The sequence below is a fragment of the Protopterus annectens genome, chromosome 7.part0, assembly GCF_019279795.1.
Source record: "Protopterus annectens isolate FY-2018-M chromosome 7.part0, PAN1.0, whole genome shotgun sequence".
Classification (NCBI taxonomy): Eukaryota; Metazoa; Chordata; order Ceratodontiformes; family Protopteridae; genus Protopterus; species Protopterus annectens.
In genome coordinates, this window is record NC_056739.1 from 1716790479 (window position 1) to 1716817599 (window position 27121).

General features: G+C 43.6%; 1 protein-coding gene across 1 annotated transcript in view; it reads left to right on the forward strand.

The window, feature by feature from the left end:
• Positions 1–27121, forward strand: part of CTDSPL2 (CTD small phosphatase like 2) — a gene marked incomplete in the record, with an annotated part of 2284573 nt that overhangs the window by 970538 nt on the left and 1286914 nt on the right. The window contains 1 exon segment of the mRNA XM_044078258.1: positions 7460–7535. Coding sequence (XP_043934193.1) covers positions 7460–7535 — 76 coding nt within the window.

Consider the following 27121-nt stretch of genomic DNA (forward strand, 5'->3'; position numbering starts at 1 on the left):
AACACTGTTAAGCACACCCTCAATAACAGAGACCTGGTGATCAAGGACTCCTGGAACTTTGTCTAAAGTCAAGAACAGTATGTACCACGAGGACTTGATCTTCGTCACCATTGACATCTGTGACCTCTTCTCAGTAATACCCCATGATGTTGGACTAGAATGGTTCTATGAATATTTGTTTAAACAGTACATTGAACCATGACACTATCCTTACTATCAGGTTCTGTATGGAAATGGTTCTGGACAACAATTTTATCACTTTTGAGGGGCATTTATTCAAGCAGGTGCAGGGGGTGGCAATGGTCGCATGTTGCGCACCGTCATTTGCTAACATTGTATTAGCACAGTGGGAAAACCTCTACGTAGTGAACTCTGAATTCAAGGACATGTGTGTACTATATGGACGGTACCTGGATGATATGGTCTTATTTTGGCATGGGAGCGAAGATGACCTGAATAGGTTCTTCGTTTACATGAACACCACCACCAACTTTTTGAAATTTACCATGACCAAGGACCTTGACACCTTGAATTATCTGGATGTTACTATTAAGGAAGATCACTTTAAGGGTAGGTTTACTTTGCACCTTTATAGAAAACCTTACCTATTCTAACTCTTTCTTGCATTTTGAGAGTTGACACCCTCTGCATCAGAAAAAATCCCTAGTCAAGGGTCAATATGTGAGATTGGCCAGAATGATGTCTGACCAGGACGATTTTATTAAAGAATGTGATGTCGTAATGGGTATGTTGCAGAAAAGAGGATACCCCTTTAACTTTGTCAATGACATAGCTAAAGAAGTCAAATCAAAAAGTGCTCGGAGTATTTATTCTTCACTCTTGGAGAAGCCTGAAGGTTTGAATAGAACCTCTGGTAAGGTAAAACTGACAGTTTTACTAGGGCATGTGTCCTGCCCTTCACCAGTGATTTTATTTTAACATTAGAAACATCATTTATGATTTTTAGACCATTTTTTGTTTGGATGAGAAGATCAACAATAGGTTGGGGGAAAAACCTCTTGTGGTTTACAAAAAGGGCACCTCCTTGAAAGGCCTGGTGGAGAGGAAAAAAAGGCAGACCTTGGTGGAACTTTTAAATGTGGGAGGTGTGGACAATGCCCTTATATATTGGACACTGATTCCATTAGAGTCAGGAACTATGGTAAAATTACTGCTATTAAGAAGTGTTACTGTTACACCAAGGGAGTGGTATATATTGCAACCCATATGGTATGTGAGGGGTACTATGTGGGGAAGACTATCAGAGCCCTCAGACAAAGAATATATCAACACAACTATGATACACTAAAAAACAAAGAAACCAATGCTTTATTTAAGCATATAAAGGTACATCCGGCATATTATTTTAAATTTTTTGTACTTGAACAAGTAGACCTGGGTCCTTGAGGGGGGCCCAGTGATGACTTCTTTGAATATTTAGAGCTCAAGTGGCAGATTAAATGCATGTCAACCACCTGGGCTCAATGACAAGTTATCCATTAGTCTGTATTAAAACTAAAATCAGCTTTTTTATGTAATTTTATTCAAGATCTGTGTTTTAAATCATACTTCAATACACAATACATTAATGTCTATGTGGTTGGTAGGTGGCAATTGATGTGTTGTAGTGGGCAGTTACTGTGATTGTGTTACTGTCTTTTTAAACTGCTTAATTATTTTACAGGAAATTGTTTGCTTTGTCAACCAATGGCTGTAAGGGTTAGGGTATTTAAATGTGGCATTTTCTGTTTTTTCTTGTTCTGATGAAGTCTTGTGATTTTGACGAAAGCGCTTAATTTTTTTCAATGAATTTTCTGGATTTAGTGCAGCAGTGTTCCTTTGGTGATCCTCTTCATATATTTTTACTTGGTTTTGGTGTTCGTTGTTTCTAAGTTGGTTCATGATTTAACTACCCTGAAATGTCGTCGGTTAGCAATCTGACTACCGGAGTTCACAAAAAAACGCAAGGAAAAAGACAGACCGTCGAGGTCCAAAACCAACGAAGCTTCTCTTAAGCCAGTTGTCGGTTCGCTGGTACTCAGTAAGGTGCTTTCGCAGCCCCTGATACCCGCTACTTTTGAGTCGCAGGCCTCCACCGAGGCCCATTCGGAGTCCAGTATGCCGCGAGATTCGCAAAGTATTGAACTCGCGGATGTCTCTCCCTTGGATTGGTCCGGAGCCGCTGAGCAGGCACCGGATTCTGAGGGTGTTTTCAGGCCTCAACATTTTTACATTAAACTGACGCTAGCAACAAAAACAAAGTAAAAGAAACCTTCTATGTCTAAAAAACTGACACATGAGCCACGTGCTCAGGCCCCTATGCCTAAAAAACAAGTGATCAAAATGGCTAACCCTCCCCTGCTAAGAGGCCTAGGCAAGGCACTGATTATGAATCTTCAGATCAGGTTTCCATTTTATCTGATTCCTCTTCTGATCAGGAATTTTCTATTCCACCCTATGAGGATTCTGATGCAGGGGAGTCCATCCCATCTGCATCTCCCCCTGAGGATTACTCTTTTGGAGAGATTTTGCATACTTTAAGGGAACATTTTAACTGGGAGAGTCAGGACTTCTCTGAATCAAAAAAGAGGCTTAGGGGATTTCCTTCTTCCTCAGCATAGGGTTTTGGCAATACCTCTTGTGTTAGACATTGTTGATGATGTGTTCTCAGAATCAAGCATGGCTCCTGATTCCCTGCCTCCGGCTCCTAGTAAGCCAGACAGATATTACAGGGTTCTTGACTCCCGCAAATTTATTTTCAAAAATCCTGCTGCTGATCCTGAGACTATTTCTCATGGTCCCAAGGGTGTTAAGACTTCTACAGCCAAAATCCTACCCCTTCTGATAGAGATTCCAGGGCGCTGGATAGATGGGGTAAGAAAGTTTATACGTCTGCAACCTTGGCAATCGGAGCTTTAAACTGCCAGTTTCATATGCTTAAATATCAACAGCATGTTATGGGCTTACTGAAACAGAAAATTATGTTGATTTCTGATTGTGTGGAAAATAGTTACAGGATGTATTGCATTCAGCAGAACATACTTTGCAATGTGGTTTTGATTCCTTGGAGGCCTCTTATAGGGCCGCTGTTACTGGATCTGTGATTAGAAGGCATGCCTGGCTCAAGGAGCAAAATCTGCCTGATCATGTTAAAGCTAAATTGTTGGATGCCCCTTTGCAGCACGATACTCTGTTTGGTAATAAGGCAGAAGAGTTTTTAAAGAAAATGGAAGACAAAGCTAACGCCATGCAAACTGTAAAAGTTTCTTGCAAGTGCAGCCACCCAGGATCAGTAGGCACTGGCCTACTAAAAAGTGGTCCTTTCCTGTGTTCAACAGAGCCACTCCGGGCAAACACAGGTGCTCAAAAGGCTCCAAATATCAGTCACAGGGTTCTTACAGCCCAAAGCAATGAGGTGCCTCCACCTCCAAATCTGGAGGTAACAAAGAACAACCCTACAGTAAGCAGTCTCAATGACTTTCCTCTACCATCTCCAAGCACTTGTCTTTTGGCAGCCCCCTTGAAGGGAAAACTAGCACTTCATGCTCAAAATTGGCAGTTAATTACCCAGGGCAAGTGGGTATTAAACATAGTATCCTAGGGGTACAGATTTAATTTCCATACTTTGCCAGTTCCAAACAGATGGCCGGATCTACCACAAAACCAGTGGGCAGAGGCCCAGAAACAAGTCATGTCCCTCATGGATATGGGGGCTATTCAACCAGTACCAGAAAAGGAAAAAGGACAAGACAAGGATTTTATTCAAGACTTTTCCTGGTACCCAGAAAAGACAATTCTTGATGTCCAGTACTGGACTTGTTGATTCTGAACACGTTCCTGGACATTCCAAAATTCAAAATGCTGACTTTACAACAGCTACTGCCTATGCTAGGCAAGAATGCTTCATTAGTAACTCTAGACTTAAAAGAGGCATACCTGCATATCCCAATAAGGGAACCATGCAGAAGATATCTCCGCTTCAAAGCAGGTTTTTTTGCATTACCAATTCTCTGCACTGCCCTTTGGCTTATCTACTGCGCCCAGGGTCTTTACAAAGTGCCTGGCACCAGTAATTGCATTCTGCAGACAAAGACACATTCAAATTTATCCTTATCTGGACGATTGTCTCATTCAGACAGAGGACAAGGACACTCTTCTTCAACATCTAGCATTTGTAAAAAGGCTTCTAGCATGCCTAGGGTACACCATAAACAAAAAGAAATCACAACTGGTACCCTCTCAAATAATTACATTCCTGGGTGCAAACTTGAATACAACTGTCCAGATGGCTTACCTCACGCCAGACAGACAAATGCAATTGACAACATACTTCAAACTAATGGCAACAAAAACCCAGTTATCTGCAAGACAAATTCTGCAGGCTTTGGGGTTCATGGCATCCTGCATTCTACTAATTCCATATGCAAGACTGCGTATGAGGAAACTTCAATGGTACCTAAACGGCTTATGGAGTTAACATTGTCACAGCTTGGAAACAATTGATTCCTCTCATTCCCTGCCTTCAACAGGAATTTCTTTGGTGGGCAGATGCATATCACCAAAACAAGGGACCGTCATTCACTCTACTCCCTGCCACCCAAACCCTAACTACAGACACATCAGACTATGCTTGGGGGGCCCACCTGGCAGGGAGATGCATTCAGGGCAAATGAAGTCCAAATCAAATGCATCTGCATATCAAACAGAAAGAAATGCTAGCTGTTCAGAATGCTCTGACAGCCTTCAAGGACTCACTTCATCCAGGACAACAACTGATAAAGACTGACAACACCACAGTTATGTGGTACAGAAAGAAGCAGGGGGGGTACCCATTCCTACCCCCTTTGTAGACTAGCCATGGCCTTGTGGAACACAGCCTTGACTTACCAAATACATTTTCAAGCTCAATTCCTGCTAGGAAAGCAAAATACTCTGGCAGACGACCTAAGCAGAAATCTTATGGACCCACACGAATGGAAACTGGATCCACAAATCTTCAGCATGTTAACACAGAAATGAGGAAACCCAGACATAGATCTATTTGCCTCTCCCCAAAACTATCAGCTGGACAAATTCTGCACAAGAACTCATCACAAAAAAAACATGGAAAGTGGATGCTCTATCCTTCAGCTGGAAAAACTTATCAGTCTATAACTTTCCCCCCTCTGCCTTTACTCTCCAAGGTCTTACTAAGTCAGACAGGAAAAACCAAAAATGATTCTAATTGCTCCGGACTGGCCTAGCCAGCACTGGTACCCACTTCTAAGGAATGTGTCACACCTTGGTACTTGCCTCAAACACCTCATCTACTGTCTCAGCAGAACTATCAAATTCTGCACACTCAGCTCCAAACTCTGAATCTTGCAGCATGGCTAATCAACTAATTATTCAAACTACACCTCTCAGTAAACCTGTGATGGATGTCATTTTGGAAACCAGAAGGCCTAGTACTAGAAAATCTTATGCTGATAAATGGAAGAGATTCTGTGCTTGGAACCAAGCACAAGGAATAAACACAGCAAAGCCCAATATTCCTTAGATTTTACAATACTTAACTGAGATGCTTGACAAGGGCCTATCTTTTTCTTCAATAAAAATCCATGCCGCTGCCATCTCGGCTCATTACAACACAGAGCCTCCCCTCTTTTCTTGTCCACTGCTTAAACAGTATCTCAGAGGGGCCAAAAACTTAAGGCCTTCCAGGAGAACACCAAGTCCTGCATGGGACCTCAATTTTGTGCTGGTAAAACTCACCCTGCCTCCTTTTGAACCAGCAGCTACTGCGGATATAAAATTTCTATCTTGGAAGACAGCTTTTCTTTTGGCAGTCACTAAAGCAAGAAGGGATTCAGAACTACAGGCTCTCATGGCAGTGGAGCCTTTCATTATATTTTACCCGGACAGGGTGGCCCTCAGGACCAATCCTTCTTTTATGCCTAAGGTGGTATCCAGTGTGGCTCTTAACCAGACCATTCACCTGCCAACATTTTTCCCAAATCCGCAGAACAAGGGGGAGTGGATTTTGCATTCATTGGATGTACACAGACAACTAAGATTCTACTTAAACAGGACAAAATCTCTAAGAAAGTCTGAGTAACTACTGGTAGCATTTGCTGCAGGATCAGAGGGGAAGGCTATATCAAAGCAGACTATTTCTAAATGGATAAGCCACTGCATTCGTTTCTGCTGTTTACACCATGGTAAACCTGTGCCCAAGGGGAGCAGATCTAATTCCACCAGGGCTGCCTCTACTTCAGCAGCTTTTCTCAGAGGGATCCCAACCAAAGACATTCTAGAAGCTGCTACTTGGAGCTCTCTTCATACGTTCACAAAGCATTATCATTTACCTCTCTTTTCTAAATCCAGGGCAGGCTTTGCCACTGCAGTCCTGCATGGCCTTATAGCTGCTCCTAATGCTGTTTAGTTCCATCCTCCCATCCATAGCTTTGGGATTCTACCCAAATGTAATGACTTCAACAGTGAAACACGAAGAACATAGTGCAGTTGTGTACACTTACCATAAATGTAGATGTTCGAGTGTATTCACTGTTGCAGCCTGGGTTACCCACCTGCCATCCCCCATTCTATACCTTTTCTTTCCTTCACTATACTCAAAAGCCTTTGTGGTGTATTTGCTTTTAGTTGAAGGTAAATGTTATGTTTCTAAGGTCCATTTATATATTTACAATTTATTTATAAATATATTTTTGCTCCCCATTTGTGAGGCACCTGACATCTGGGGCAAGAAAAACTGGTTAAAATGGCATCTGCTGCATGTTTTATACCCCTGACTACCTGATGACATGGAAGAGGAGACAGCAACCAACGCAGGACCCAAGACTTTGTTATTCAGGCTGACTGAGGGCAACCTGCCAGCAGATTACCCAAATGTAATGACTGCAACAGTGAATACACTCTAACATCTACATTTACGGTAAGTGTACACAACTGTACTTTGCCATTACACAGTCAGTTGGAAATGGCTCTTGTGAGGCATCTGTTTGTGCACCAGCATTTATTCCTGGTGATCCAGTCATTTCTGCTGGGCTTTGAGTAGAAAATGTTATAGCTTTCACTCTGTATGCTGTTCTCTTTAATGATGTAATGTTTTTTAACCCCCACCCACCCACTCCTTCCTTCTGTTGAAGGAAGGTAGACATTTAGAAGTTGGTATGAGGATTTTGCCCCCCCCCCCCCATTCTCTTAACATATCAGAGTAGAATAATATAAAAGTAAAGTTTACGTGAAGGAAAGAAAAGTGCTAGATCCTGATTAAACTGATTGTAGGCATGATTGGTGCTTGCAGTCTTTAGGGCAGAAAATCCTTTTCAGATAATAACCTGATATGTGCTAGAATATAAGAAAATAAAACTTGATGAGCTTATTTCTTTCTTTGGGTTTGAATTTGCACCATTTTTGGTTTATGCATTTCATTAATATTTTGTTTATTTGTTTTTAGCACCATCTCCGTATAGTGGTTACTCTTCGGCTCATGTAGAGGCTAACTATGAAGAAGACTGGGAGGTGTTTGATCCGTAAGTTTTCTTGTGCTGATTGATCTGTTAATCCTAATCCTTTGGTTACCTTACCATTATTGCTGATGAAATCTGTTCTGGTTTTAGTAGTGTAGGAAAAATTAAAGATAAAAATGACATAGTCTTTACCCATTTTTATTTAAGGTATTTGTTTACTGCAGTATATGCTAACATGGCTATTGTAGAGAATAGTTGGAAATAGGATTTGGTGATATGTAATTGTCCACAATCAAAGTAGATGAGATGAACATCACGTTGTTCAGGAAAAAAAATGGAAGTACCTAAATTCTTAAGCCAATATATGCAGTCTGTGCAGTAGCATTTTTTTTAACATGTTTGAGTTTTTTTCTTTGACTGCAGAGGGATTAAATCTAGTTTATCTCTTGCCGATGCTGAGAAGTAGCAGTTTTTAAGGTAAGCAGAACAGATGAAGGTTTAATCTGTGGTAATTGCAACTGTTCTGTGGCTGTTGCTAGCTTATGACTATTTTGGATTTCCCCACCCAGTCCCTGTTGTGCTTTAAAACTCAGTGGCTCATGAGTTGCCTGTTTAGGAGCTCCTCACAGTCTGATTTCATAATGAGCAGAAGATCTGACTGGGAAGACCCACCACTTAAGCTGTTAAAGCTTGAGTTCCCATCTTTTTCTTATCTCCTCACCTACTTAGTTCATGCATCATACCTAGAGTATTAACCCCTTTTTTCCATCTTACTTTTAAAATCTGCAGCATTTGGGAAATATTGCTGTTCACTGGAAAACCATCAAATTGCTCCTCAGGAATCCACTTTAGATGGCTGCTTCTGTTTTGCTTTTGGTGTGACAAAAAGTAGAGGGGCATTAATTCCTGACTGCCTCAATTTGGCAGTATGTGTGGAACTTCCCTTAACTGATCTGGTTGCTGTTTTGGTGAAACATCTTCAGTTTTAATTTTGGATTCTTGTGCAGCTTGGCTTGCTGTTGTGCTGTGAGCTGCTGTACATGCTGTCTAAGGCATCTACCAGGAGAAGGCTGCAATAAGTCTACAAGAACCCTGCATTAGCTAGTGCAAGACTGCCGAACATCTGGGTTTGTAACCCACTTTTCAGGAACCATCTTAAGATTGGTGGAACTGTTTTGCCTCTGATGAGAGGAACATTGCATCTGATGTTGTCAGTCTTCATTCTGTCCTCAACAAGTGGGTTTGGATCTGATCTTTTGGATCCTATTCGGCTGATGCTAAAGCTCGCAGCCACCAAATCTCTTGAGCTTCTTCCTTACCCACAATGCCCCTACCATATTACCTTGGATCTCGTTTGCAGCTTCTAGCTATCGGACATGGTCTACCAATCTTTCTCGAGCTGCGTTAGATAAGTAAAGTTTTCTGAATTTTTGTGTTAACTTTTTCCATTAAGTAGTTCAAATTTTTGTGGTTAATATCTCTACTGTTCTTACTTTTTATTTTTGACTCCCTTGCCCTTAAAACTTTGTCGTAAATTCTTTCATACCGTTGTTGGTATTCCCTTGCCTCCTTCTCTTAACTAGCGCCTTTAGAGTGTTATAGCTATACGTTTTTCCTTTTCGCTGCTGCTCCTGTTTCTTTCTTTTCCCTTTTTCGTACTTGATACTCTGATACTATCGTTGGTATCTCCTTACCCGTATGACCTTGTTATAACTCTTATACCATTGTTAGTATCCCTCTATTTCTTCTGTCCTGTTAAAAACTTTACCTTTTTCTATTTTGATTGTTTTTCTTCTATAATATCCGTTTTTCCTTTATCAGTAAATGCATGATGATTGACAAACCTCCGGGTTTCAAAAAGTGCTCCAAATGTGGGCATAAGTTGCCACTCTCGGATGCACACACCCTTTGTATGTACTGGGTCCTTTCCATTTACTGGAGGACTGCTTGATTTGCCACAGATTTAATCTGCGAGCTTTGAACGCAGAAAGAAATTGATATTGAAAGGCCTTGATCCTTCCTCTTTTGGAGAATCCATATCCCAGTCTCCAAAGTTGACACCTACTTTGTCCAAATCCTCCTCAAACTCTTCTCAGAAGAGAAATGCAAAAGATCGGGTCTCAACCCAGGATCAGAAGAAAGTGAGAGTTCAGGATCCAGCTGCTCCCTTGGATCCTACAAAATCTAAATCAAGCTTTATGAATCCGGTATTGGCTAAGTCGGAGCAGAAGACTAAAAAATCAGATTCTATAATGTATCTGATCAGACAGAACCCTCGGAGACTCTATATTGTCCTCAGACAAGAGACAAGATGTTCTCCATTGGTAGACACAGTTCCTGACAAACTCCCATTACCTTTTTTGTAGAGACCAGCATCCCCCTCCATTTACTCTACTCGTTCTTCCAGAAGTCTCCCAGAAGAAGATGTGGAGAGAGTAATGAGGAAGATCCTCTCTGCTCAGGAGCAGATTGATGTTTTTTGTGTTTCACTGTTGCAGTCATTACATTTAGGGTAATCTGCTGGCAGGTTGCCCTCAGGTGGCCTGAATAACAAAGTCTTGGGTCCTGCGTCGGTTGCTGTCTCCTCTTCCATGACGTCAGGTCGTCAGGGGTATAAAACATGCAGCCAACGCCATTTTAATCAGTCTTTCTTGCCACACGGTGCCCGAAGCAGATCGCAAGTGCCAGTCGGTCGACTGCTGAAATGTTCGTTTTTCGAGTTTCAGAACCGAAGTCTTCAAACTAAAGCTAAGTACCCCTTTGGGAAAACTTTTTCTTGCTCCTTACTGATGTCAGTAAAAGTTAATAATTGCATTACTTGTGGGAAGCAAGTACCTCATAAGGATTTTCATTTGTACTGTATTCCTTGTCTAGGCCCTGATCACAATGTGCTTTGCTGTCAGTTTTGTGCTAAATTTAACCAACGCACTATTAAGCGTCAGTGTATTTTTGCTTCTAAATATTTTGGCTCAAGATTTAACTACCCTGAAATGTCGTTGGTTAGCAATCCAACTACCGGAGTTCACAAAAAATGCAAGGAAAAAGACGGACAGACCGTCGAGGTCCAAAACCAACTAAGCTTCTTCTAAGCCAGTCGCCGGTTCGCCTGGTACTCAGTGAGGCGCTTTCGCAGCCCCTGATACCCGGTACGTTTGAGTTGCAGGCCTCTATCGAGACTCATTCAGAGTCCGGTATGCCGTGAAATTCACAAAGTATTGAACTTGCGGATGTCTCTCCCTTGGATGGGTCCTGAGCCGCTGAGCAGACACCGGCTTCTGAGGGTGTTTTCAGGACTCAACATTTTTATATTAAACTGACGCCATCAACAAAAACAAGGTCAAAAGCAACTTCTATGTCTAAAAAACCAACACACGAGCCACGTGCTCAGGCCCTTATGCCTAAAAAACAAATGATCAAAATGGCTGAGGATTTAATTACCTTGATCAGTGGTTCCCAACCCCCCCTGCTAAGAGGCCTAGGCAAGGCACTGATTATGAATCTTCAGATCAGGTTTCCATTTCTTCTGATTCCTCTTGTGATCAGCAATTTTCTATTCCACCTTATGAGGATTCTGATGCAGAGGAATCCATCCCATCTGCATCCCATCTGCATCTCCTCCTGAGGATTACTCTTTTGGAGAGACTGCATACTTTAAGGGAACATTTTCACTGAGAGAGTCAGGACTTCTCTGAATTAAAAAAGAGGCTTAGGGGATTTCCTTTTTCTTCCTCAGCATAGGCCTTTGGCAATACCTCCTGTATTAGACATTGTTGTTGATGTGTTCTCGGAATCAAGCATGGCTCCTGATTCCCTGCCTCTGGCTCCTAGTAAGCCAGACAGATATTACAGGGTTCCTGACTCCCACAAATTTCTTTTCAAAACTCCATCTGCTGATCCTGAGACTATTTCTCAGGGTCCCAAGAGTATAAAGGCTTCTACAGCCAAAAATCCTACCCCTTCTGATAGAGATTCCAGGGCACTGGATACATGGGGTAAGAAGGTTTATACATCTGCAACCTTGGCAATCAGGGCTTTAAACTGCCAGTTTCATATGCTTAAATATCAACAGCATGTTATGGGCTTACTGAAACAAAAAATGATGTTGATTTCTGATTGTGTGGAAAATAGAGTTACAGGATTTATTGCATTCAGCAGAACAGGTTGGAAAGCATACTTTGTAGTGTGGTTTTTTATTCCTTGGATGCCTCTTGTAGGGCCGCCGTTACTGGATCTGTGATAAGAAGGCATGCCTGGCTCAAGCAGCAAAATCTGCCTGATCATGTTAAAGCTAAATTGTTGGATGCCCCTTTGCAGCATGATACTCTGTTTGGTAATAAGGCAGAAGAGGTTTTAAAGAAAATGGAAGACAAAGCTAAATCTATGCAAACTGTAAAAGATTTCTTGCAAGTGTAGCCACCCAGGTTCAGTAGGCACTGGCTTACTAAAAATTAGTCCTTTCCTGTGTCCAACAGAGCCACTCAGGGCAAACCCAGGTACTCAAAAAGCTCCAGATATCAATCACAGGGATCTTACAGGTCAAAGCAATGGGGTGCCTCCACCTCCAAATCTGGAGGTAACAAAGCACAACCTTACAGTAAGCAGTCTCAATGACTTTCCTCTACCATCTCCAAGCACTCATCTTTTGGCAGCCCCCTTGGGGGGAAATTACCACTTCATGCTCAAAATTGTCAGGTAATAACCCAGGGCAAGTGGATATTAAACTTAGTATACAAAAATAAAAAAGTTCACTTTTAGTTAACTTCCACCGATCCTTCTACCTCTAAATGACAAAAAAGAAAACCGAATAGATGGAAAAACACTCAATTTATTAGATAACAAACAAAGCTTTTGGGAATGTCCCTTCTTCAGAAAGCCTAGTACTAGAAAATCTTATGCTGATAAATGGAAGAGATTCTGTGCTTGGAACCAAGCAAGAGGAATACACACAGCAAGGCCCAATATTCCTCATATTTTACAATACTTAACTGAAATGCTTGACAACGCCCTATCCTTTTCTTCAATAAAAATCCATGCCTCTGCCATCTTGGCTCATTACAACACAGAGCCTCCCCTCTTTTCTCATCCACTGCTAAAACAGTATCTCAGAGGGGCCAAAAATGTAAGGCCTCCCAGGAGAATACCAACTCGTGCATGGGACCTCAATTTTGTGCTGGAAAAACTCACCCTGTCTCCTTTTGAACCAGCAGCTACTGCGGATAAAAAATTTTCTATCTTGGAAGATGGCTTTTCTTTTGGCAGTCACTTCAGCTAGAATGGTTGGGAAGGTGACCTAGTGGTTAAGGTGTTTGCCTTACAAACACAAAGTGCAGGGTTCGAGTCTCCCAAGCGATAATTGGCTAAGCTTAAAACTGCTCGCAAGGGCAGCTAGCTTAGTACTAATCTATGAACCTATGAACTACAGGCTCTCATGGCAGTGGAGCCTTTCATTATATTTTACCCGGGCAGGGTGGCCCTCAGGACCCAACCCTGCCTTTATGCCTAAGGTGGTATCCAGTGTGGCTCTTAACCAGACCATTCACCTGCCAACTATTTTCCCAAATCCGCAGAACAAGGGGGAGCGGATTCTGCATTCATTGGATGTGCACAGACAACTAATATTCTACTTAAACAGGACAAATTCTCTAAGAAAGTCTGAGCAACTACTGGTAGCATTTGCTGCAGGATCAGAGGGGAAGGCTACATCAAAGCAGACTATTTCTAAATGGATAAGCCATTGCACTTGTTTCTGCTATTTGCACCATGGTAAACCTGTGCCCAAGGAGATCAGATCCCATTCCACCAGGGCTGCCTCTACTTCAGCAGCTTTTCTCAGAGGGGTCCCAACCAAAGACATTCTAGAAGCTGCTATTTGGAGCTCTGTTCATACGTTTACAAAGCATTATCATTTACCTCTTTCAAAATCTAGCACAGGCATTGCCACTGCAGTCCTGCAGGGCCTTATAGCTGCTCCTCATGCTGTTTAGCATTCTCCCATCCATAGCTTTGGGATTCTACCCAAATGTAATGACTGCAACAGTGAAACACTAAGTACGTAGTACAGTTGTGTACACTTACCATAAATGTAGATGTTCGAGTGTATTCAATGTTGCAGTCTGGGTTACCCACCCACCATCCCCCATTCTATACCTTTTCTTAACTTCACTATACTCAAAAGCCTTTGTGGTGTATTTGCTTTTAGTTGAAGGTAAATTTTATGTTTCTAAGGTGCATTTATATATTTACAGTTTATTTATATATTTTTGCTCCCCATTTGGGGGGCACCTGACATCTGGGGCAAGAAAAACTGATTAAAATGGCATCAGCTGCATGTTTTATACCCCTGATGTCATGGAAAAGGAGACAGCAACCGACGCAGGACCCAAGACTTTGTTATACAGGCCGACTCAGGGCACCCTGCCAGCAGATTACCCTAAATGTAATGACTGCAACAGTGAATACACTTGAACATCTACATTTATGGTAAGTGTACACAACTGTTCTTTTTCTCCTCTGTCCCTACCTCTCTGGGTCAGGGTCCCCAACCTTCCACCACACCCTCTCTACAAGTTCCTCCTCTAACACCGTCTGTTATCTTAGAGTAACAAGATCAAAGTCATCCGAATCTGTCGGTCTCAGATCTGAGGATCTCTTTATCGTCAGATCAGACATTGTGTCTGAGACCTGTAATCCTTTTGGATCTGGAGAGCTATCAGAGCCAAAGTATGTCTGACAGGTCTGGGGTACAGCATTCGACTCCAAAGTTTTCGGAGCCATCTCTATTCCTCGGCACTTCAGCACTGGACAGTTTGGTTCTGGCTTCCTCCTCTGGGGCAATGCCAACTGAACAGAGAGAGGGGATGATTCGGAAATCTTTCTCTGATCATAGCCTCTCTGTGGCTCCTTCAGGCTCTGTCTTTGAAACAGCGAAGAGAGTGATGTTCTTCATGTTTCACTGTTGCAGTCATCACATTTGTGTTATCTGCCTGCAGTAGCCCTCAGTCGGCCTGATTATCAAAGTCTTGGGTTCTGCGTTGGTTGCATTCTCATCTTCCATGATGTCAGGTAGTCAGGGGTATAAAGCATGCAGCCGACATTTCTCTGATCATAGCCTCTCTATGGCTCCTTCAGGCTCTGTCTTCGAGACAGCGAAGAGAGTGATGTTCATGTTTCACTGTTGCAGTCATCACATTTGTGTTATCTGCTTGCAGTAGCCCTCAGTCGGCCTGATTATCAAAGTCTTGGGTCCTGCTTTGGTTGCATTCTCATTTTCCATGATGTCAGGTAGTCAGGGGTATAAAACATGCAGCCGACGCCATTACATCAGTCTTTCTTGCCGTGCGGTGCCCGAAGCTGAAGCTGTTCGCAAGTGCCAGTCGGCCGATTCCTGAAATTTTTGTTTTCGAGTTTCAGAACCAAAGTCTTCAACTAAAGCTAAGTACCCCATTGGGGAAACTTTTTCTTGCTCTAAACCAATGTCAGTAAGTCAGTAATTGTATTTCTTGTGGAAAGCAAATACCTCATAAAGATTTTAATTCGTACTGTATTCCTTGCCTAGGCCCTGACCACGATGTACCTTGCTGTCTGTTTTGTGCCTTATTTAAGCCATGAACTATTCGTCGTCGGTACATTTTCGCTTCTAAATATTTTGGTACTCTGTTCAATTATCCAGATATGTATTCGGTAAGCCACCTGACTACCAACATTCTGAAAAAACGCCAAGATAAAGACAGAGACAGGCCACCTAGGTCCAAAGTTGCTGATGACACTTCTCTAGTCGCCAGTACTCAGTGAGATGCTTTCACGACCCGTGATACCCGCTACTTCAGATTTGCAGGCCTCTACTGAGACCCATTCGGAGTCCAGTATGCCGCGAGATGCTTCAACTGTGGAACCTGCGGATGTCTCTACCTTGGATGAGTCCGGAGCCGCTGTGCAGGCACCGGCTTCTGAGGGTGTATTCAGGCCTACTGATTTGCATATTAAACAGACATCATCTTCTTCTTCGAGGCCTAAAACACGAACCATGCCTAGGAAACCGCCCATACCCCATGGTCAGGCCTCTATGCCTAAAAAACAAATGATAAGAATGGCTGAAGACCTTATTACTTTAATCAGGGGAAGCCAACCTTCCCCCTCTAAGAGACCTAGGACTGAATTTGCTTATGATACTTCTGACCAAGATTCTGAAATTTCTGTCTCCTCTGATGGCCAGGATTTACCCTTATCTACCTATGAGGATTGTGATGCAGAGGACTCTATTCCCTCTGCTTCACCCCCAGCGGATTTTTCTTTTGGTGAAACCTTGCATACTCTTAGGGAACATTTTCACTGGGAAAGCCAGGATTACTTTGATTCTAAAAAGAGGCTTTGAGATTTCTTACTCCTGTCCCAACACAGGCCTTTAGCTATCCCTCCAGTGCTGGACATTGTTGACGATGCCTTTTCGGAATTTAGCTTGGCCCCTGACTCTCTACCTCCTGCTCCCAGGAAACCTGATCGATATTACAGTATTCCTGATTCTCACAAGTTCCTTTTTAAAAATCCTACTGCGGATCCTGAGACCATTTCTCAGGGACCCAAGGGTATTAAGGCTACTACTGCCAAAAATCCTACCCCCTCTGATAGAGATTCCAGTGCCCTGGATAGATGGGGTAAAAAGGTATACACCGCTGCAATCTTGGCCATCAGGGCCTTAAATTGCCAGTTTCATATGTTAAAGTATCAGCAGCGTATTATTGGATTGCTTAAACAGAAAATGATGTTGATTTCTGATTGTGCTGAAAATAAGGATTTACAGGATGTAACGCATTCTGCTGAACAGGTTGGAAAACGTACTTTGCAATGTGGTTTTGATTCACTAGAAGCATCTTGCAGGGCTGCTGTCACCGGGTCTGTACTTAGAAGGCATGCTTGGCTTAAGGAGCAATCTTTGCCAGATCATGTTAAAACTAAATTGCTGGATGCTCCCTTAAATCAGGACCGCCTGTGAGGTGACAAAGCAGAAGTTGTTCTTAAAAAGATGGAGGGAAAAGCTAAATCTATGCAGACTGTTAAAGATTTCTTACAAGTGCAGCCTCCTAGATTTAGTAGGCATTGGCCCTCAAAAAATTGGTCCTTTCCTGCCTCTTCCAGGCCTTCTGAGTTCAAAGCCAGAACCAGCAGAAAACCCAGGCTTCAGTCCCAGGGTACGCACAGGACTAAGCAGTGAGGGGCTCCCACTTCCAAATCAGGGAGTAGTAAGACTCCCCCCTATGGTAAGCTGTCTCAATGACTTGAGGGGCTCCGACTTCCAAATCAGGGAGTAGTAAGACTCCCCCCTATGGTAAGCTGTCTCAATGACTTAACTGTAAACCTTCCAAGCACTTCTGAACTGACTGCTCCCGTAGGGGGAAAGATTACTCTGCAAGCAAAAAACTGGGAACTCATTACCCAGGACAAATGGGTTTTTAAACATAGTTTCCCAAGGATACAGATTTCACTTCCACACGTTACCAACCCCAAACGGTTGGCCAGATGTACGCTCAAATCAGTGGGCAGAGGCTCAAAAGCAAGTACTCTGTCTCTCTCTCTCAAGATTAAAGGCTCTTCAGACTGTACCAGAAGAGGAAAAGGGGCAAGGTTTTTATTCGACTTTTGCTGGTACCCAGAAAAGACAACTCATGGTGTCCTGTCCTGGACCTGTCTATCCTAAACACCTTTTTGGTGATTCCAAAATTAAAGATGCTAACTCTTCACCAGTTGCTTCCCATGATAGGCAAAGATGCCTGGTTGGCAACACTGGAATTAAAGAAAGCCTACCTGCACATCCCAGTCAGGGAATCTTGCAGAAAATACCTACACTTCGAAGCAGGCTGCATTGCCCGTTGGCTTATCTACTGCGCCCAGGGTATTCACAAAGTGCCTAGCTTCAGTCATTGCATTTTGCAGGCAAAGAAATATTCAAATATACCCATACCTGGACGATTGTCTAATTCAGGCAGAAAGCCAGGACATACTTCTGAATCATCTGGCATTTGTACAAAAGGCTTTAACTTGTGTGGGGTACACCATAAACGAAAAGAAATCACATCTGGTACCCTGTCAACAAATTATATTCCTGGGAGCAACCTTGAACACAACTTCCCAGATGGCTTTCCTCACGCCAGAGAAACAAATTCATTTGACAACTTACTTCAAACTAGTGGCCACAAAAACTCTGCTTACCTGCAAGGCAAATACTGCAAGCCTTGGGGTTCATGGCCTCGTGCATTCTTCTGATTCCATATGCAAGACTGCATATGGGGAAACTACAATGGTATCTAAAAAGCCTATGGTGTCAACATTCTCAGGATCTAGAAGCAATAATTCCTATCATACCTTGCCTACGGTTAGAATTCCTTTGGTGGGCAGGGGCCTGCCACCAAAACAGGGGACTACCATTCACTGTACCACCTGCCGCCCAAACCCTAACAGACACATCAGACTATGCATTGGGGGCTCACCTGGCAGGGAAGTGCATTCAGGGCAAATGGAACCCAAGTCAAATGCAAATGCATATCAAAAAGAAATGTTCGCTGTACAAAATGCTCTGACAGCCTTCAAGGACCACATTCTTCCAGGACAATTAATGGTAAAGAAGGACATCACACCACTGTTATGTGGTACATAAGCAGGGGGGGGGGGGTTCCTTTCTTTACCCCCTCTGCAGACTGGCCATAGCTCTGTGGAACACAGCCTTGAGCTACCAAGTGCATCTACAGGTTCAATTCCTGCCAGGAAAACTTAATACACTGGCAGATGAACTAAACAGAAATCTTATGGACCCACACAAGTGGAAACTGGAACCATAGATTTTAAACATGTTGATCAACAAATTGGGAATCCCAGATATAGACCTTTTTGCCTCCCCCCAAAACTACCAATTGGACAATTTCTGCACAAAGACTCCCTACAAACGAGCTTGGATAGTGGATGCTCTGTCACTTGGAAAAGCCTATCAGTTTATGCCTTTCCTCTGCCTCTCCTCTCCAAAGTACTACTAAAGATCAAACAGGACAAACCAAGGATGATGCTGATTGTGCCAGACTGGCTACGCCAACACTGGTGTACCCCCTCTTGCGCAGTGTCACAGCTGGCCCCCTGGCATCTACCTCAGACCCCCCCCCCCACCCTGCTGTCTCAGCCGGAGAGCCAGATTCTGCATCCCCAGCTTCAAACCCTGAACCTGGCAGCCTGGCTAATGACTTAATCTCTCCATTATCATCCCTCAGTAAACAAATATTGGATGTCATTTTGGAGGCAAGGAGGCCTAGTACTAGAGAATCTTATGCTGAAAAATAGAAATGATTCTGTGCCTGGAATCAAACACAAGAGATGGCCACAGCAGCGCCCAATTTTACCCCAGATTCTTCAGTACTTAACTGAGATGCTTCACAAGGGCTTTTCCTTTCCTCCATCAAAATTCATGCCTCAGCTATTTCAGCTCATTACAACACAGAACCACCCCTCTTTTTTCACCCACTGCTCAAGCAGTTCCTCAGAGGGGTCAAAAAGTTAGGACCACCCAGTAGAGCCCCAACTCCAGCCTGGGACCTTAATTTTGTATTAGAAAAACTCACTCTTCCTCCTTTTGAGCCAGCTGCAACTGCAGAGTTAAAATTCATTTCTTGGAAAACAGCTTTCCTTTTAGTACTCACTTCAGCAAGAAGGGTATCTGAATTGCAGGCCCTTATGGTAGTGGAGCCTTTCATTATCTTTCATGCGGACAGGGTGTCCCTCAGGCCCAAATCCCTCTTTCATGCCCAAGGTGGTTTCCAGTGTGGCTCTTAATCAGTCCATTCACTTGCCAACCTTCTTTTCTAATCCACAGAACAAAGGGGAACGGATACTGCACTCCTTAGATGTGCACAGACAACTTAGATTTTACTTGGAGAGGACTAAACCTGAAAGGACATCTGAACAACTGTGGGTGGCATTTGCTGCAGGGGCATAAGAGAAGGCTGTTTCAAAGAAAACCATTTCTAAATGGATAGGCCATTGCATTCATTTCTACTATAAGCACCATGGAAAACCTATCCCACTGGGGATTAGGCCCCATTCAACCAGGGCTGCATCTACCTCTACAGCGTTTCTCAGATGTGTCCGTACCAGAGACATCCTAGAAGCTGCTAACTGGAGTTCTGTACATATTTTCACCAAGCATTACCATTTGACAATTTTCTCTAAATCCAGAGCTGCTTTTGCCACTGCAGTTTTGCAGGACCTTATTGCTGGTCCTAATGCTATCTAAATTCTTCCTCCCATCCTTAGCTTTGGGAATCTACCCAAATGTAATGACTGCAACAGTGAAACACGAAGAACATAGTACAGTTGTGTACACTTACCATAAATGTAGATGTTCAAGTGTATTCACTATTGAAGTCCTGGTTTACCCTCCCTCCACCCCCTGACCTCTTTTGGATATACCTCTATTCTCCTTTACTGTACTTAAAAGCTTTTTGGTGTATTTGCTTTTTTGTTGGAGGTATAACCTTGTTGATTATATATATATATATTATATATATATATATATATATATATATATATATATATTATTGCTTCCCATTAAGGGGGGCACCTGACATCTGGGGCAAGAAAAACTGATGTAAGGGCGTCGGCTGCATGCTTTATACCCCTGATTACCTGACGCCACGGAAGATGAGACCGCAACTGATGCAGGACCCAAGACTTTGATAGAGGCCGACTGAAGGCTACTGCAAGCAGGTAACCCAAATGTGATGACTGCAACAGTGAATACACTCGAACATCTACATTTATGGTAAGTGTACACAACTATACTTACTCTGTCTTAGCAGTCCTGATGGGACCTTTCCCTTCAAATCCTACTTATTCCACCATGATGCCCCAATGCCTGAAGCCTCACCGCCTTTTTCCACAAGGGCATTCTGTACCGAAACCTCAAGTTTTCTCCCAGGGAATTTTGACTTCTTCCAAGACTTCCCCAGAGCATCCCACTGAGGAATTGCCCAGGAAGAGGACATGCAAAAGGAAGTATCTAGACTCCCCACAAGAGTCTGTCACCAAAGACATAAATTTTGACGAGGGCTTAGGGTCCCTATGATCACCTTCTGAATATGTTCCCTTTGGAGACAACCTAGAAATCCTTAGAGAGGTGGCTGGATTCCCTCCAAACCTATGCCAGAGGAATCTGTTCTCTTGGAGACTTTCGGTATGGGACCCTGTACTTCCTAGGTGACTCCGCCTGCTGACAAGCTCATTGGCATGATCTCTGGGCGGACGTGAAAGGAACCTGTCTCCATAGAACCCATGCCTCAGAGACAGGATAGGATAATGGCACCAACTGTTGACAGGCAGTTTGGGGGAAAGGAAATCCAGTTGATGCCATGGTTGTTGCGGCAGCAACGAAGAAGGAACTTGCCAACGAGAGTTCCACTGTCCACCCCCTCCAACAGGGAGTTGCTGGCGATGGACAGACTGGGGAGGTGTGCCTGTGCTTCGGCAACCTTTGCCTTGTGATCTCTGAAGTATTTAGCACACTTTATCAGACTTCAGAGAGATTTGACCAAGGAGTTAGCAAATACTCTCTCAGTAGCCATTTCTGCAGAGGTTCAAGGTTTGGAGATTTCTCAGCTGGCAACGATGCAGTCATTATCCAATAGTTCTATTACTTTAGTTTCCAACGTAGTGGAATGGACCTCTAGAGCAGCGGGTTCAGACATTTCAATGAAGAGGCATGCCTGGATGCGGATTTGCGATTTTGCAGAGCCATTTAAGTCCAATTTCATCAATGACCCTTTGACGGAACTACTCTATTTGGCCCTGAGGTAAAAGAAGTGCTGCCCAGATGTGAGAAGGATGGAAAGACCTTCTCTGCCATGGGCATGTATTTGGCCTCCCCAAAGAATCCTACTTCAGGAATCAGTGGAGTGGCCGAAAGATGTGGTTCAAAAAGTCCCAAGGTCCTTTCCATGACATGCATGGAGGTGGTTCCAGTGTGGCCCTTAACCAAACCATTCACTTGCCTACCTTTTATCCAAACCCACAGAACAAGGGTGAGAGACTTCTGCATTCTTTGGACATACACAGACAGCTACGCTTCTACTTGGACAGAACTAAAGCTTTCAGAAGACTGAGCAACATTTAGTGGCATATGCTGCAGGATCACAAGGAAAGGCTATCTCAAAACAGACTATTTCAAAATGGATAGGCCATTGCATTCGTTTCTGCTACTCACAGCATGGCAAATCAGTGCCTAAGGGCATTAGGCCACACTCTACCAGAGCAGCAGCCACTTCAGCAGCCTTCCTCAGAGGAGTACCAACCAAAGACATCTTAGAGGCTCCAACTTGGAGTTCAGTGCACACTATTACAAAGCACTCCCACTTACCTCTCTACTCTAAGTCCAGAGGAGGGTTTGCCACTGCAGGGCCTCATAGCCTCTCCTAATCCTATTTAGCCCAGCCACCCATCTTCAGCTGTGGGATTCAACCCAAGAGTAATGACGCAACAGTGAAACACGATGAACATAGTACAGTTGTGTACCTACCATAAATGTAGATCGAGTGTATTCACTGTTGCAGTTCAGGTTACCCTCCCACTATCCCCCTTTCATTTGCTGGGTCTTATCTGTACTTCTCTATTCTATACAACCTATGTGGTGTATTTGCTTGTAGATGAAGGAATTGTTTACTTTAGTGTATACATGTTTATTGGCATAATCTATTTAGCCTACCCTTTTGGGGGCACCTGACATCTGGGGCAAGAAAAACTGAAGAAAATGGCGTTGGCTGCATCTGTTGTACCCCTGGCGCTCTGACGTCAGGGAAGAGGTGACAGCAACCGACGCCGGACCAAGACTTTGGAATTCAGGCCGACTGCGGGTAGCCTGCCAGCAGGATAACCCAAGAGTAATGACTGCAACAGTGAATACACTCTAACATCTACATTTATGGTAGGTACACAACTGTACTTTCCTGACTCTCACAAGTTCCTTTTCAAAAATCCTACTGCTGATCCTGAAACCATTTCACAGGGACCCAAGGGCATTAAAGCTACTACTGCCAAAAATCCTACCCCCTCTGATAGAGACTCCAAGGCGCTGGATAGATGGGGTAAGAAGGTATACACTTCTGCAACTTTGGCCATTAGGGCCTTGAATTGCCAATTTCATATGTTAAAGTATCAGCTGCATATTATTGGATTGCTTAAACAGAAATTTATGTTGTTTCCTGATTGTGCTGAAAATAAGGATTTACAGGATTTAATGCATTCTGCTGAACAAGTTGGTAAACATACATTGCAATGTGGTTTTGATTCACTAGAGGCATCTTACAGGGCTGCGGTAACTGGGTCTGTACTTAGAAGGCATGCTTGGCTTAAGGAGCAATCCTTGCCAGATCATATTAAAGTGAAATTACTGGATCTCCCTTAAATCAGGACCGCCTGTTTGGCAACAGGGCAGAAGAAGTTCTGATGGAACAAAAAGCTAAATCTATGCAAACTGTTAATTTATTTTTTTTTTTTTTTTTTTTTTTAATAAAACAAGTACAAACCTCCAAGATTTGGTAGGCATTGGCCTTCTAAGAAATGGTCCTTTCCTGCCTCTTCCAGACCTTCTCAGTCCAGACCCAGGCTTCAGTCCCAGGGGACGCATAGGACTAAACAGTGGGGGGTCCTCCACTTCGAAATCTGGGAGTAATAAAACTTCCCTTTATGGTAAACTGTCTCTGTGACTTCTTTTTAAAACTTCTAAGCACTTCTCAACTGACTGCCCCTTTGGGGGGAAAGATTGAACTTCATGCAAAGAACTGTGGACTCATTACCCAGGACAAATGGGGTTTAAATGTAGTGTCCTAAGGATACAGATTTCACTTCCACACACTACCAGCTCCAAGCGGTTGGCTGGATCTACCTCCAAATCAGTGGGCAGAGGCCCAAAAGCAAGTACTCTCTCTATTAAGCATAGGGGCTATTCAGTTGATACCAGAAGAAGAAAAGGGACAAGGTTTCTACTTGAGATTTTTCCCGGTACCCAGAAAAGACAAATCATGATGTTCTGTCCTTGACCTGCCTACTCTAAACACCGTTTTGGTGATTCCAAAATTCAAGATGCTGACTCTTCACCAGTTGCTTCCTATGCTAAGCAAAGATGCCTGGTTGGCAACACTAAATTTTAAAGGAAGCATACCTGCACATCCCAATCAGGGAATCTTGCAGAAGATACCTAAGCTTCAAAGCAGGGTACACGCACTATCAGTTTTCTGCACTGCTTTTTAGCTTATCTACTGCACCCAGGCTTTTCACAAAGTGCCTAGCTCCAGTCATTTCATTTTGCAGGCAAAGAAATATTCAAATATACCAATACCTGGACAATTGTCTAATTCAGGCAGAAAATCAGGACATACTTTTGAATCTTCTGGCTTTTGTAGAAAGGGTGCTAACTTGTCTGGGGTACACCATATATGAAAAGAAATCACACCTGGTACCTTGTCAACAAATTATATTCCTGGGAGCAAGCTTGAATACAACTTCCCAGATGGCTTTCCTCACGCCAGAGAAGCAAATTCACTTGACAACCTACTTCAAACAAGTGGCCACAAAAACCCTGCTATCTGCAAGGCAAATACTACAAGCCTTGGGGTTCATGGCCTCCTGCATTCTTCTAATTCCATATGCAAGACTGCATATGAAGAAACTACACTGTTATCTAAAAAGCCTATGTTGTCAACATTCTCAGGATCTAGAAGCAATGATTCCTGTCATTCCTTGTCTACGCCTAGAATTCCTTTGGTGGGCAGAGGCCTGCCACCAAAACAAGGGACTACCATTCACACTAAACCCTGCCACCCAAACCATAACAGACGCATCAGACTATGCATGGGGGGGGGGGGTGCACCTGCTAGGGAAGTGCATTCACGGCAAATGGAACCCAATTCAAATGCACCTTCACATCAGTCATAAAGAAATGTTAGCTGTACAGAATGCTCTGACAGCCTTCAAGGACCACATTCTTCCAGGACAGTTAATGGTAAAGATGGACAACACCACTGTTATTTGGTACATAAACAAGCAGGGGGGGTACACATTCTTACCCCTACTGCAGACTAGCTATGGCATTGTGGAACACAGCCTTGAGCTACCAAGTGCATCTACAAGCTCAATTCCTGCCAGGAAAACTAACTACACTGGCAGACAGAATAAGCAGAAATGTCATGGACCCACACGAGTGGAAACTGGAACCAAGTATTTTCAACATGTTGACAAGCAAATGGGGGAGCCCAGATATAGACCTGTTTGCCTCCCCCCAGAACTATCAATTGGAAACATTTTGTGCAAGGACTCCCCACAGACAAGCTTGGAAGGTGGATGCTCTGTCCTTCAACTGGAAAAACCTATCAGATGTTCTTCATCTCACATTGCTGCAGTCCTTACACTTGGGTAATCCGCTGTCCTCGGTCGGCCCGAATATCAAAGTATTAGGCTGACGTCGGTCAAGGCGCTTAAGACTGACATCAGGACGTCAGGGTACAAATGCGCATGACCGACGTCATATCCTCAGTCTTTTTTGCCGCATGGTCCGATGCAGAAGCAGCGTTGCAAGTGCCGTTCGGCGTTCTGAAATTTTCAATTCGAGTTTCAGACCGAGTCAAAGTTGGCTAAGTACCCGTTGGGAATATTTTAGTTTTTCTTGCCTCAGTGGTTTACCGGATGTCAGAAAAAGTGAATAACTGTATTTCTTGTGGGAAGCAGATACCGCATAGAGATTATCATACTTTGTGTATTCCTTGTTTGGGGCCTGAGCACGGCGTTGTTGGGTGTCGCTTGTGCTAGGTTCAATAAGCGCACTATTGCGAAGGTTAGATTGTGCCAGGTTGGTCTTCGGAAGCGGTGCAATTATAATATGCCGTTGGATGCTCCGCCGCTTCCTCAAGAAGCGCAAAGACAAAGCAGCTAAACCCAGGCAAGAAGAGTCCGTCGGACGCCGGTTCTTTAGAGGTCAGTGGAACCGGTGGTTCCCGAGGCTTCTCTGGAGTCCCAGGGGGAGACTTTGATATTGCAGGATGTGGCCTCTCAGGAGGTAGGTCAGGCTGAAGGGGCTTCTCAGGTTACTGTACTCCCTCCCTTCCTAGGGTGGTTAGGCCCTCTCCTTCTGTTTCCAAGGCTTCTCCCAGAGGCAGGCCAGGTTTAGCTTCTGTTGGTGTCACTCCTAGTTCAACAGGATCTGTGCCCAAGAAGCACATGCTTAAAATGGCAGAAGATTTAATTACTTTGATTAGAGGTTCTTTGCCCCTCCTGATAAGAGGCCTAGGGTGGAACCAGAGTTGGGGAGTTTTGAGCAGGCTTCGGATGTTTCAGAGTCTTCGGCTGAAGACTTGCAGGAGTACTCTCCTTATTCTGATTCTGATGCAGATGATTCCACTCCTTCTGCTTCTCCTCCAGAGGATTTTTCTTTTCAGAGACTCTTCATTCCATGAGGGAACATTTTAAGTGGGAAGGTCAGGACTTCTCTGATTCCAGGAAAAGGCTTAGGAATTTTTGCTTTTACCCCAGCATAGGCCTTTGGCTATACCACCTGTTCTGGATGTTGTGGAAGATGTGTTTGCAGAGGCTTCACTTAATCCTGATTCTTTGCCTCCTGCTCCTGTTAAACCGGATAGGTATTACAGGGTGCCTGAGGCTCATAAATATCTTTATAAGAGTCCTAGGGCGACCCAGAAACTGTTAGTCAGGGACCTAAGGGTGTCAAGGCCTCTGTTGTAAAAATCCGGTTCCTCCAGATAAAGAGGCCAGAGCTTTGGATAGATGGGGAAAGAAAGTCTATACTTCTTCCACCTTAGCTATGAGGGCTTTGAATTGCCAGTTTCACATGTTGAAATATCAAAACTATCTTCTTTCTCAATTGAAGTCTAAGGTAGATGCTCTGGCGGAAGGCATTGAGTGTAAAGAATTACAAGATTTGGTGCATGTCTCGAACAGGTGGGTAAGCATTCTTTGCAATGTGGTTTTGATGCTGTACAGGCCTCGTCTAGGGTGGCTGCCACTGGTTCAGTTCTTCGCAGGCACGCCTGGCTGAGGGATCAGAATTTATCTGACCATGTTAAGACAAGGATTTTGGATGCTCCTTTACAGTCTGATGTGTTGTTTGGTTCACCTGTGGAGTCAGTCTTGAAGAAAATGGAAGACAAGGCTAAGTCTATGCAGGCTGTTAAGGATTTTTTGCAAGTTCAGCCTCCGAAGTTTAGTAGGAATTGGCCTGCTAAGGGGTGGACGTATCCTTCTTATGATTCTCAGTCTAGGGGTAGATCTAGACGTGGTAGGGGCAGAGCTCAGAGTTCCTTCAGACCTAGAACGGGGAGTTCACCTGCACAGTCTTCGGGTGAGGGCAGGGGCCAGTCCTTTTGTAAACAGGCCCAATGACCTAACTTTTCAGCTGCCAGATCCTTCTTGCCTGGCAGCACCTTTGGGAGGGAGGTTGGCACTCTTCAAGGAAAATTGGAGTTTGATTACTCAAGACAGATGGGTATTGGATATCATACACCAAGGTTACAAGTTTTATTTCCATACCTTGCCTCCTTTCAAAGGCATGCCAGACGTTCCTCCTCAGCAAAGACTAGAGGCTCACAAACAAATTTCTCTGCTACTTCAAATAG